Source organism: Macaca mulatta, chromosome 5, assembly GCF_049350105.2.
Source record: "Macaca mulatta isolate MMU2019108-1 chromosome 5, T2T-MMU8v2.0, whole genome shotgun sequence".
Taxonomy (NCBI): Eukaryota; Metazoa; Chordata; class Mammalia; order Primates; family Cercopithecidae; genus Macaca; species Macaca mulatta.
The window spans coordinates 174,642,354-174,654,074 of NC_133410.1; the positions used below are offsets into that span (position 1 = coordinate 174,642,354).

At 34.2% G+C, this 11,721-nt stretch overlaps 1 protein-coding gene across 2 annotated transcripts in view; it reads left to right on the forward strand.

Moving 5' to 3' along the window:
* TLL1 (tolloid like 1) overlaps positions 1 to 11,721 on the forward strand; it is a 226,633-nt gene that overhangs the window by 209,928 nt on the left and 4,984 nt on the right. For both annotated transcript variants that reach the window (XM_028848870.2, XM_015139468.3), the window contains one exon: positions 4,910 to 5,123. In XM_028848870.2, coding sequence (XP_028704703.2) covers positions 4,910 to 5,123 — 214 coding nt within the window. The remainder of the gene's footprint in view (positions 1 to 4,909; positions 5,124 to 11,721) is intronic.

The following is an 11,721-nucleotide window of genomic DNA, read 5'->3' on the forward strand; positions in this document are numbered from 1 at the left end:
TACAGTATGATTATCTAAATCTAGTATATATTATTGTACATTAACATGAGAACTGAACTATCAGAGTCAGTTTATTGTAGATTTATATTGAGACTTAGGCATTATAATGCAGTTATTACCTTTTATGCACTGATCTAGTTATCTACTGCTGCATAGCAAAATAGCCCAAAACCTCATGGCTTAAAGCAAGCACTGTTGTATCTCATAGTTTGAGGGAGTGGCATCAGTATTTAAGTAGTACTTTGCTGGTAATTTTTCTGTTGCATGTGACATTGATTGATTCACCTGGAAGCATATCTGAAGGGTTGAGGTGGTTGCAATTATATGTCTGTCATCTTGATGTGGAGGGTTAAAAGCCTGAGTCAGCCGGGACAACTATAGCACCCACACGTGACCATTGCAACATGGCGGTCTCAAAGGAACCAGACTCTTTTCTGTCAATCCTGGATCCCCAAAGTGTCCCAAGAGGCCGTGGAAGCCTCAGAAGCCCTTGAACATTACTTTGGAACATTCTGTTGGTAAAGCAAATCACTAAGGCTGCCAGGATTCGAGGGGAGGAGAATTGAACTAGAAACACACAGCCTTGCCTTCCCAATTTAGACTACTGACCTCCACAGCTGTAGAAGAATAAATTTGTGTTGTTTTAAGGCATTGAGTTTGGCAATCTGCTACAGCAGAGACCCACAAAAGACACATTTGCTTTGTTTTTATTATGCATGTGTGCGTTTATTTAATCATGAGGTACTGACTGAATGATTATAGCTTTAAAGTACAAAGAAATTGCAGTCACAAGTATCTGTTATCCCTGTTTTTATCCTGTCTTGGTTCTAAAGGACTCAACTGATCATTAAATTTGGTAGTACCTTTTTATATTTTGAATTAATGTTCATTCAAAACAAAATACTAACAAACAAAGTTCTAGGCATCCGAGCATACTGCAATAAGCTAATGTGCTTATATCATTTTTAGTTGATTTATCATATCCTTGAGTTTTGCTAAATAACATACAGTTACAAATTATAGCTTTATATATGGGATATTTAAAAAACACAAACATCTACAACTGTTAAATAATTATCCATCATAAATCCATAAAAATATATTTGATCACAGTTATAGAGCACTCATGGAGAAGAAAGGTTCTTTTGAATTAGGAGACTGAGGTTTGTACTCCATGATGCCATGTTTTTCCAGTGGCCTCTAATCCTTCACATATTTTGTGGGAAACCAAATGCCAGTTTTTACCAAAAACAGGAAAAGGTGAAAGATGGCTGGGACTAGGGACCTCTAAAGCTTATCTTACAGTTGCTCAAATTGCAACAGTCTCTTTAATTCTTTTAGTTTAAATGTTCACCCTTGCTAAATTTTATTTCTGCATTAAGTGCTGTCATTTTATTATCTCGTCCTTTGTGAATATATGCAGTTACTCTGTAAGGCCTCATTCTTTAGCCATCGCCTGTATTTTCAATAAAAGAACCTCTACAGATGTTCATATGAGTGAACAGCGTCTGGAAGCCTGGCCAGGGGCCAGCCAGGTAATTGGTCTTGCTTGGGTGTTCCAGAAATAAAGTTATTATTTCCACAGCCTATATCGAGAGTTCAATTTTATTTCTTTTGAATTGGACTCCTTAATCTCTTAGCTTGCTTGTCTTGTGGGAAATGCATTAGGATTTCTGACTAGGGCCCATGGTTAGTCACTTTTTTTTTTTTTTTTTTTTGGCCTTTCTAAAACCTAGATTAGTAACCCTAAAATTATAGAAATATAATCATGGAATGAGTATGCTTTAAAGTTTTTTAATACCCAAATACTTATAAAGTTTTCAACACTTAAGAAAAATATTTAAGTCTACCAAAGGAAGGTAGTGTTAGAGTGGAAATCTGAGTTCCTTACAGCTTTATACATTCAGCCTTGCCAGCTATCCTGTCTCCATTGTGAACTTACAGGGCTTTTCGGGAACCTAAGTAGTGTCTTCTGGGGACATTTCTGCGGCATTGGTTCCTGGTGGCTGGAAATGTGCACATTCTTTATTATTTAGATATTGAGATTCATGGTTCGGCTTCTGTTGTAGAATAAAGTGATACATGACATATCACGCCTTATCATTATGAACTCTGAAAAATATTTTAGAAGTTTTTCCTCTCCAAAGAGTTCCTATAATACATTTCTGTGGCCTGGAAATATTTTCTGTTGATGTAAAGTCACTGTGTGTGGAAGGTTCTCTGTGTGGGTATCCCTACTATACAAGGGGCAGGCTTCCGAGATCTCAGCCTGTGAGTTAGTCACACCTTTGCTTGTGTGTTGTGGAGCTTTCAGTTCAGACTGATTTCTGGAAAAGGACCACCCAGCCTTGGCATTTGACCTAACAAGTTGCTACCTATTCCAAAAAGAAAATTCATTAATACCTTAATGAATGAGAGTTGTTTGCATCACTAGAGTATATGTCACTATGGAACCTTTGACTAATATGACTCTTAGAGACTCAGTCTGATTCCATTAGTAATTTGATAAAGAGCTGTAGCCAGTTGGTACCAGACCAGCTGTCACTATGGCCCCCAGCCCACCAGCTCAATGCCACTTTGTATGGTGTTGCTCTGTTCTGTTAAACAGATGTTATGATTTAGGCTAGACATCCTGCATTTCATTAGGAAGAAAAATATCACCTATTTATCTCACTCATTCAGTCTTCAATGGACCAATCAATGGACTGAACATGTGTGGTCTGTAAATTCTGATCCCAGCTTTAGCCACTACTTATAGCAAATACTTTAGAATGCCACGACCTCCAACTTTCTTAAAATACTCTCTTCTACACAGCAGGTTTCCCTGGTTATTTGATCTGTATATTTACAAATAAATGACTTTAAATCACAATCGAAAGAGATACTTGCTCAACATGCAGTGGTTTTTAGATATTCTTTTCCTGAACCAATGTTTTTCCTCTTGAAATTACATTACATTTATAATTCAGAAGCTTAGTTTCATATTTAATAAAGAACTCTAGGTGCGGTTAAGCCAATTTTCTCATAGTGGTTTCCTATCAATTACAAACCGATGTTAGAAATGTATATATGTACGCAATGGTAATAGGAGCAGACTGCTATTTCTTGAGAGGCAGAAAATGAGATTTAGTAGGCCCTGTCTGTAGAATTTTCATACTTGAGGTTGGCCATAAACGTCAGCTAGGTTTTTGGGTAAATACATTGACAGATTTACGCAGACATCCACATACTTATTCAGGATCTTCTGCATCCCACTCAATGTGTGTACTCTACTGGGTTACAGAGATTAACAAGTGACACATTCCTTCAGTTATCGCCTGCTTTGCGTGTTGTGCTTCAGGATAGATGGACTCTACTGACGTCTCCTTGTTCGCTCTATTTCCCTACTCTGTCTTCTCCTTCCAGTGAGATTCTTTGTGGTATGTTCAGTCTTTTTGTACTAGCCAGTGTCTTTCTTCAAATGAAGTAAGCATTCCTTTTCATCCATCATGATTATAATAAACAATTACTCTAATGCTTGTTGGTTATAATATGTTTTATCTCTACTTTTTAAGTAGAGTGCAGTGGAAAGAGACAAAAGAGAGATCAGCTTTTTTCCCTCTTTTCTTTCTTCTGTTAAGTAACTCCATTTCTTTCTTCTACTCCCTAGTTAACATGAATTGTTTCTTTCATTTCTTTCTTCACTCCTCTGAAGTCAGAAGTGATAGTGGGTGATGTAGTGTGGTATGGAATAGATAGTGGGTTCACACTGAGACAGAGAAATTTTTAGTCTTTTTTTTTTTGATATGTATTCAAATAGACTGAATATTATGATCACTTCAGCAAAACTGTATCAAATAAAATAAGTTTATTAAAAGTTTATGTGCCAATATTTTGTTGTAGGGATTATAGCATTTTAAGAAAGTTTGAAATGTATTTCATACTTTTTCATGTTTATTTTCTTTATATTATTTTAGTTTTATTCTATAGACTTAAGTAGGAATCACAGCTTTATTTCTTCAATGTATGATGGTTTTTCTGGGGAAAGAAAAGAGCCTTTGGAAATGGAAAATAACCTGTAATTTATGTAACTATTAATAGTTTGGACAATGTTATTTTCAGTCCATCTCAATTAAACTTTGCTTTGTGATCTACAGTGTGCTATACATTTGATTATTTTTTTATTTTAAATTTGCTAAGTCACACAGATGAAAATTATGACACAGGTAAATTAGAATAGTTTTTAAATGTCATAAATAAGAGCCAAGCATTCAAACTCTCCAAGATGTCCAATATTAAAATAAGTGTACCATCTACATGAAAAGTAAATTAAAAATATTCTAGCATTAAGTATTATCAGTGTTTGCTAATGACAGGGTTTGTAAGAGCTAAATAAAGAAATATATAGTGAAAGTTATTCTCCTTTCATGTATACTATGAAGATTTGTTGCATTTAAGTTTTGTAAAAGTATGATAATACTTTGTTGAGTTTAGTTTAAGTGCCCAGGGGTAGGATAATGGCCAATGGGTTCTATGATTATCAAACCCAGAAGGAACCAATCTTTTAATATGATTGCTTGAAATTTTCTGATGAATCCTTTGGATTAAATTCAGAATAAAATACCATTTTTTAATAATCTGTTTAAATTCTGAGATTGAATTGCAATAGTAGCCAAATAGCCAAATAGTAGAATTTTAATAGCCAAATAGTGGAATTTCTTATGAAGTTATTACATTGTTTTCCTCATTGTGTCTTTTCAGATATTACATATTTTATCGATTTCACATCTTTCTCAATAATGCTCTAAATGTATTAAATTATGAGTATGCCCTGAACATATTTCATTAATATGTATTTCTGTCCCGAAAATTGTCCCATTTTGAGTGATTTGTTTTTTAAAAAAAAATTTATTTCTTCTTTTTAAAAAAGGCATTTAGTGAATTTGAGATTGAGCAGCATCAAGAATGTGCTTACGACCACTTAGAAGTATTTGATGGAGAAACAGAAAAGTCACCAATTCTTGGACGACTATGTGGCAACAAGATACCAGATCCCCTTGTGGCTACTGGAAATAAAATGTTTGTTCGGTTTGTTTCTGATGCATCCGTTCAAAGAAAAGGCTTTCAAGCCACACATTCTACAGGTCAGCAAATTTGAGTCGTGTTTCTCTTTTTTGGACTAAGATCCAGGTTTCTCTTCTGGTGAATTTGGTTCAATAATAGGATTGTAAATAAATCTCCAAGCATAGCAGATGAAATTTCATTGAAGCACTTTGTGAAATATTTGCAGAACCACAAGCATCCTACCTAAAGATTTTCGCAGTTCTTGAGCATTTAGGAAGACCCAATAGCTTTTGCCTGATTTGTGATCAGTGCAGTTTGTTTAAGTAGAACTGTACCGAAATATTCATATAATGTGTTTCATATTAACATTAGCAGTTTGATTTTTATGTTATATTTAACAGATAGAAATCTATGGCTTGATATTAAAAATGTATGTTTTATCTAATAACCTATCTGATCAGCTAGATTTTACATTAATATATTTTTATAAATAAGTTTAAGACTGATCTGTTTGACAGAGCCTCTATTTTTCCTTTGTTTATTTGAACATTAGCAGTTTGATTTTTATGTTATATTTAACAGATAGAAATCTATGGCTTGATATTAAAAATGTATGTTTTATCTAATAACCTATCTGATCAGCTAGATTTTACATTAATATATTTTTATAAATAAGTTTAAGACTGATCTGTTTGACAGAGCCTCTATTTTTCCTTTGTTTATTTGGTAGGCTATCCTACAATCTAATTTACTCTTACACATTTCAACGAACTGTTCTGGGAATCTTAAAGAAATAGAATTTAATTTAGAAAAAATATGAAAAATTTTAGACAAAAATATAGAGTAATGTTATTTATAGTTTGGAGACAGTTTCGTTTTATGTTCCATAAAATATCTATAGAATGTCCCCTTTTCATTCAGTTAAGACAATGTATTAGTTAAATGTAGATATTAACTGGTCATTTAGCTTGTACTGACACCTAGTGGCATTGCTGATGCATAAAAGATTGATACATGGGAGAAATTTGTCTTGGAAAACACAGTATAAAAACGTACAAATTCATCTATGAAATAATTTTAATGAAATTTTGTCATGAATGTCTGCTGATTGTTTTTATTCTTTCACTTTGTTTTGTAATTCATAATTTTAGCTATTCCATTATCCAACATTATTTTCCACTCATTTTATTATGAACATTTGATTTATACTGAAGTCCGTGATAAAGATATTGTCAGAATAGTAATCTGATTAATAATAGTAATCATTTGTCTTCTATCAATAATACAAATTAATTACTTCTTATGATTAATATAAATATTACACATGAGGAAAATCTTACATAGACCAGAGAAATGTCATGCTAATGAGAGATTTTCCACACATTTGGCATTTACTCTTTCAATATTTTTCTTATAATTTGTCACCTAATGAAGAGGTGGAAAAATAAAATCCTATTATTTAATCAATGTTTCACTGATAGCACAGAGTTCATCACATTCTGGAAAATATCGTCATCATAGGTTCCAAAAATGTAGTGTGAAAATGTGCTGTCGAAACTGTTTAAATAATTGATGATACAGTATTTTAAGATTATCTATTTTTTCTTATTCATTTTTATAAAAACTTATTTTTATGCTGTCTCTTTTTACCCCTTGTAAGCAGGATAACTGAGGTTCTATTATGTCTCAGTGTGTCGGTACATCTGGGTTCCTGCTACAAGTGAACCCTTAGCTAGCAGGAAACTTTTGAAAAGATCATTTCTTTGGATCTCAGTTATCTCATCTGTAAAATAATAATCCCAAGGTTACCTACAGCAGCAAAACTCCATACCTCCCTAATTTGCATGACTTCTTCCCATGCACGCCATTTGCAGTGTTTGTATTCTGATGAACATTCCACTAAGAGGATCTAATTTTATCTTAACGGAGGTCATGTATTATGATCCAATGGTAGAGAATGCACTGGGCATTTTAGTCTTACACACATACTTTACATAGATTGCATCCTCAAAAGAACTGTGTGACATAGATCCTATCATCCTCATTTTGCAGATGAAGCCAGTGAAAATCTGGACGATTAATTTGCAGTTTCTAAAATAGTGTCAAAGCCTGGGTTTTATTCTAATTCTGATTGTCTCCAAAGATAATGTACTTCCTACTATAGTAATATTTTCTCATGTAAAACTTTTGGATTAGGAAGAAAATGAATATAAAAGTATCATTCTTATAAGGTGAAGATTGAATGCTTCTTTATAGAAATATTAAGCAAATCTCTTCAAAGTATGCAAGTGACTAGGCTCATTTTATTTCCCTGTTTCATTCACAACCATTCAGATACCATGTGAGGAACCCCAATCACAATTTGTTAGGCAAAACAGGCCATGGATATTCTTTAAGCCTGCCCTGTTATTTCAGAAATGAGAAATTTAAGGCTAAAAAATTTAATGGTAACTGAAATAGCACAAGAAGTTAGTAATAGTTGAAATTAGAGTCCCAACTTCCCAACTCCTGTTCCTTTATTATTCTGAGAATTTTTGATATCACTTGTTTGTTTTTTCAGCTAGGTTGGAATTTTTCTGGTAGACCTCTTTTTTTCTATTACTTTCTAGTAATCATACATGTTGAAATACACTTAAGTCTGCTTTTGTTTCTCCTCAAAGTCTCTTTAACAGGTTCATTTATTCTACTCTTTCACCAAATATTTATTTTGCATCTGCTTTGGACAATGTAAATGTGTGGGAATTTTTAAGACAATAGAAGGAATTCCTGTCTACTGACAGCTTACAGTCTGATAAGTTAAACTTATGATTTTCAGTTTATCTTTCAATTTCTGCTGACAAGACAGCCAAGTCCAGTACCATATCTGTCAGCCTTTGCTACATGTATAAAGCATTTATTCATTATTTACTGTCTTCTAGAATATGGATGGCTATTTTTGATGGATCCTTTAAGTATATAGTTTCATTTGCTTAGATAAATTTATATTTTTGTATACAATTTTAATTTTATGCCCAAGAGAAATTTCTAACACTATGAATTTTAAAACTAGGTGACTAGAAATGTAAGATGTAATTATGGCTGCTTTTCTTTAGAAGTTAAAAAAACAAGTCCACGGAAAATGGACTTAATTGAAAAGAGTTCTTTTTTCCTCTGACAGTTTGCTCAAATTTGAATTCCAAATTTATTTTAATAGGTAACAAATGATATTCCTCCAGCCTTAAATAACTTAATTAAAGGAAGCAAATCTTTAGTAAAAAAAAAAAAAAAAAAAAATCCTGTGTCTTAGTTCTAAGAGGATATGGCTACAAAACAGAAAAACGGGAGAAACATGGAGAGAAAATAATTTTTAAAATCAAAGTATTGTCTCTTGGGACTTCTTTTCTGTGATATAAAACATCATATTCTGTGTCAATGACATTTAAAAATAAAGTAATATATTATTAAACTCTTTGGAAAGGAAATTATTTTGATCTAAATCAATTAAACTGGATTGCTCACTAAAAGCATTTATAGGTCAAATTACAAGAGTTCTCCTGGAGTTTAATACTTTACCAGGAAATAAACAAACTTGTCTTTCCAAATTAAAATGAAGTTCACCATAGGCTTCTCTTCCCTCCTTTTTACCTTTCCTATTCAGCTTCATTTTCCATTTCTCAGAATTCTGTAAGAACTGCTTTGGCAACTGTTCTTTAGATGATATAAAAATGCTATTGCCAACATAGTAAATAACTGGTTTTATATTTTTCTGACTTGGTAAATGAATAGGTAGTTTCGATGAAAATGTGTTCACCGTATTTAAAAGTCATCTTTTAAAGTGACCTATTACAATAAAGGACCTATTGACCATTGCTTGAATGGCCAGGAGGATTCTGGAAAACACCCAGAAGCAATTGCCCTCGGGCTGCCTATTGTATTCTGGAATTTTCTCAGGGCATATTATAGGTTGGTGCAACAGTAATTACAGTTTAATAAAATCACACCTCTTTTGCATATAGCATTCAAATGTTCATTTCATTCTTTACAAATTCATCCTGTGGACTAAATTATGTCATGGGGGGTGTGTAAGTGTGAGTGAATGATGGTTAGAACATTAATTCCTGTGGACTGAATTCTGTCATAGGGTGTGTGTGTGTTTGTGTGTGTGTGTCACGGTTAGAAATTAAGTCCAGGTTTATTAGTTTGAGCAGTGATCCACAGAAATGGGGGTGTGCACTGCAACAGATAAAAGAAAACGGACGCAAAAGCGGGGGGCGCGGAACTTCTTGTTGTCCTTAAATGCAGCTTAAGGCATTTGTTTTTAAATGTAGGTCGTTTTTCTAGAAGTTTTTAATAAAGTCCCATAAAGACACCTTCCTGTGATTTTCAGATTCATAAAGCCTCTATGAAGTCGTTTTTCCTCTTCTGTTTAATTTCTTTAATTCTTCCTTGATTTTTGTTCCAAGTTGCGGCTGGCAGAGTGTTGCTTCTTCTGGATCCTGGTCCTTGTAATGCTACCTTATATCCGTGAGGCAGGCACACAAAAGGCTGCCTGCACCAGCTCTCCAGGTCCTCCCCGGCTGCTCTTCCTGGGCCATGGAATAAAAGTAATGCAAGTGCCGAAACTAGTTTAAAAAGCTGAAAACAAAATATATCAGTCAATACTCAAACTTGGAGAAGAGGTAGAATTTTAAAAAATCTGTAAATGAGATTACACTGATTTACATATTTATATGTTGAATTCAGAAATATTTTTCACAAAATATTTTACTGGCCTTCAAAAGTAGAATTTTTCCTTCCTAATAGAATATTAATAGTGCTTTAAATTGTTGTTCATTTTTCTGGGTTTTTCATTTCATACCTGAGTGGATCCTAGAGTACAGATGATGGCATTTACATATGCTCATAGGAAAATAATAACAATAATAATGGTAGCTTAAGTTTATATAGGTTTTACTATGCCAGGCACCTTTCAAGCATTTTTCATATATGAACCTATGCACTCTTCATCTGGACCCTATGATGTGAGTACTATGTATGATTCCCTTTTTAGAAATGAAAGTGTGGAAAAAAGTCTCCCAGCTGGTAAAGAATAGAGCCAGATTTGCAGCCAGGCAATTTGACTGGGAGTTCCATCCCATGAAGGGGCAAATAATTCTTGGAGTTACTGAGATAAGAAAAGTTCCATACTGCGAAAGGGAGGATGCTTGGCTTCCAGTCTGTGGGACTTGGGAGATAAAATCCCAAGGGTAATTGGTATTCCAGCTTTCAGGACTATTTCCTCACATAAATACATTTGTAATAGTGGCACCTCTATCAGTAGGTTGTGTGAGATACTCATCTACCATTTGGAAGACGGAGGGACATTTGCATTCACCGTGTAACACAGCCTAATGGGGAAGTCATTCTTGTAACTGGAACCCTAGCTGGAAGTTCCTTCATATGTTAGTCACATAAAGGTCTCTGAATTTGCTGTTGTTTATGATAACGCCCATAGAGTTGCTTGGGCACACATGATTTCAGACAAGGGGTTCAATACCCATAATTCAGAAACATTTTGTTTTTTAAAAGTCACCAAACCACAATATGGGTAAACTATATACAAATCTGAAAAGTTCAATTTAGAATTTCGGCTGCCTAACCATCTTCGTGAAGGACTATCTGGTCACAGACTACCATCACAGTGTTACAGTTGTACTTGGCTGTCCAGTGGTTTTGCTTCTCCAGATTTTACCACATTGGATTTCCTCTAGGATGTTCCCTATTTTAGCAGTAAAACTCCTACTTCCCAGAAACTCTTTCAATCTCTGACAAACAGAGACAAAAAGAAACTCCACTTTCTCCTGACACTTTTCATAGCCTATTCTTTTATCTCCCTCCTAACCACCATACTTGCTTGGATAGGTTGATGGGGCATTGTAGACTCTCTGCCTTTATTTAATCTCCAGTAATTAAAAAGTTTTAGGGCTCTGGCCAGGTGCGGTGGCTCATGTGTGTAATCCCAGCACTTTGGGAGGCTAAGGCAGGTGGATCACTTGAGGTCAGGAGTTCAAGACAAGCCTGGCCAACATGGTGAAACCCTGCCTCTACTAAAACTACAAAACATTGGCCACATGTGGTAGTGAGCGCCTGTAGTGCCAGTTACTTGGGAGGGTGAGGCAGGAGAATTGCTTGAATCTGGGAGGCAGAAGTTACAGTGAGTCAAGATCACACCACTGTACTCCAGCCTGGATGATAGAGCGAGAGCTCTTCTCAAAAAAAAGGAAAAGTTTTGGGGCTCTGACTACAAATTGTTCCTGAGAGGAGTGTTTGAAACCTTTTATTTTCTAAATTATACTAACTAAAACATTTTATGCCCACTTGCTTATTTCGTTGGTGTATTTACCTTGAGTGACAAAGGTCACTCAATAATAACTGGTAGAGCCTGTGCTTATTAATTTATCTTTTTTAAAGGAGCTGTGAGGAGCATTTACTATTTTTTCTTGTAATAAACACAGACTATCGTTGGATAGATTCGAGAATTGTAAAGATAATTATAATTAATGATATATGTAGGTTTTTCCCCATCAAGTGAGATAAATATTTCTGTTGAAGTAAAACACTACTATTGTATATATTCTATATAGAAAGTTCTATATAACACAAACACACGCTGAGGAGTTTTTTATCTATTGTTGAATTTTAAGTTACTTCTCACTTCTT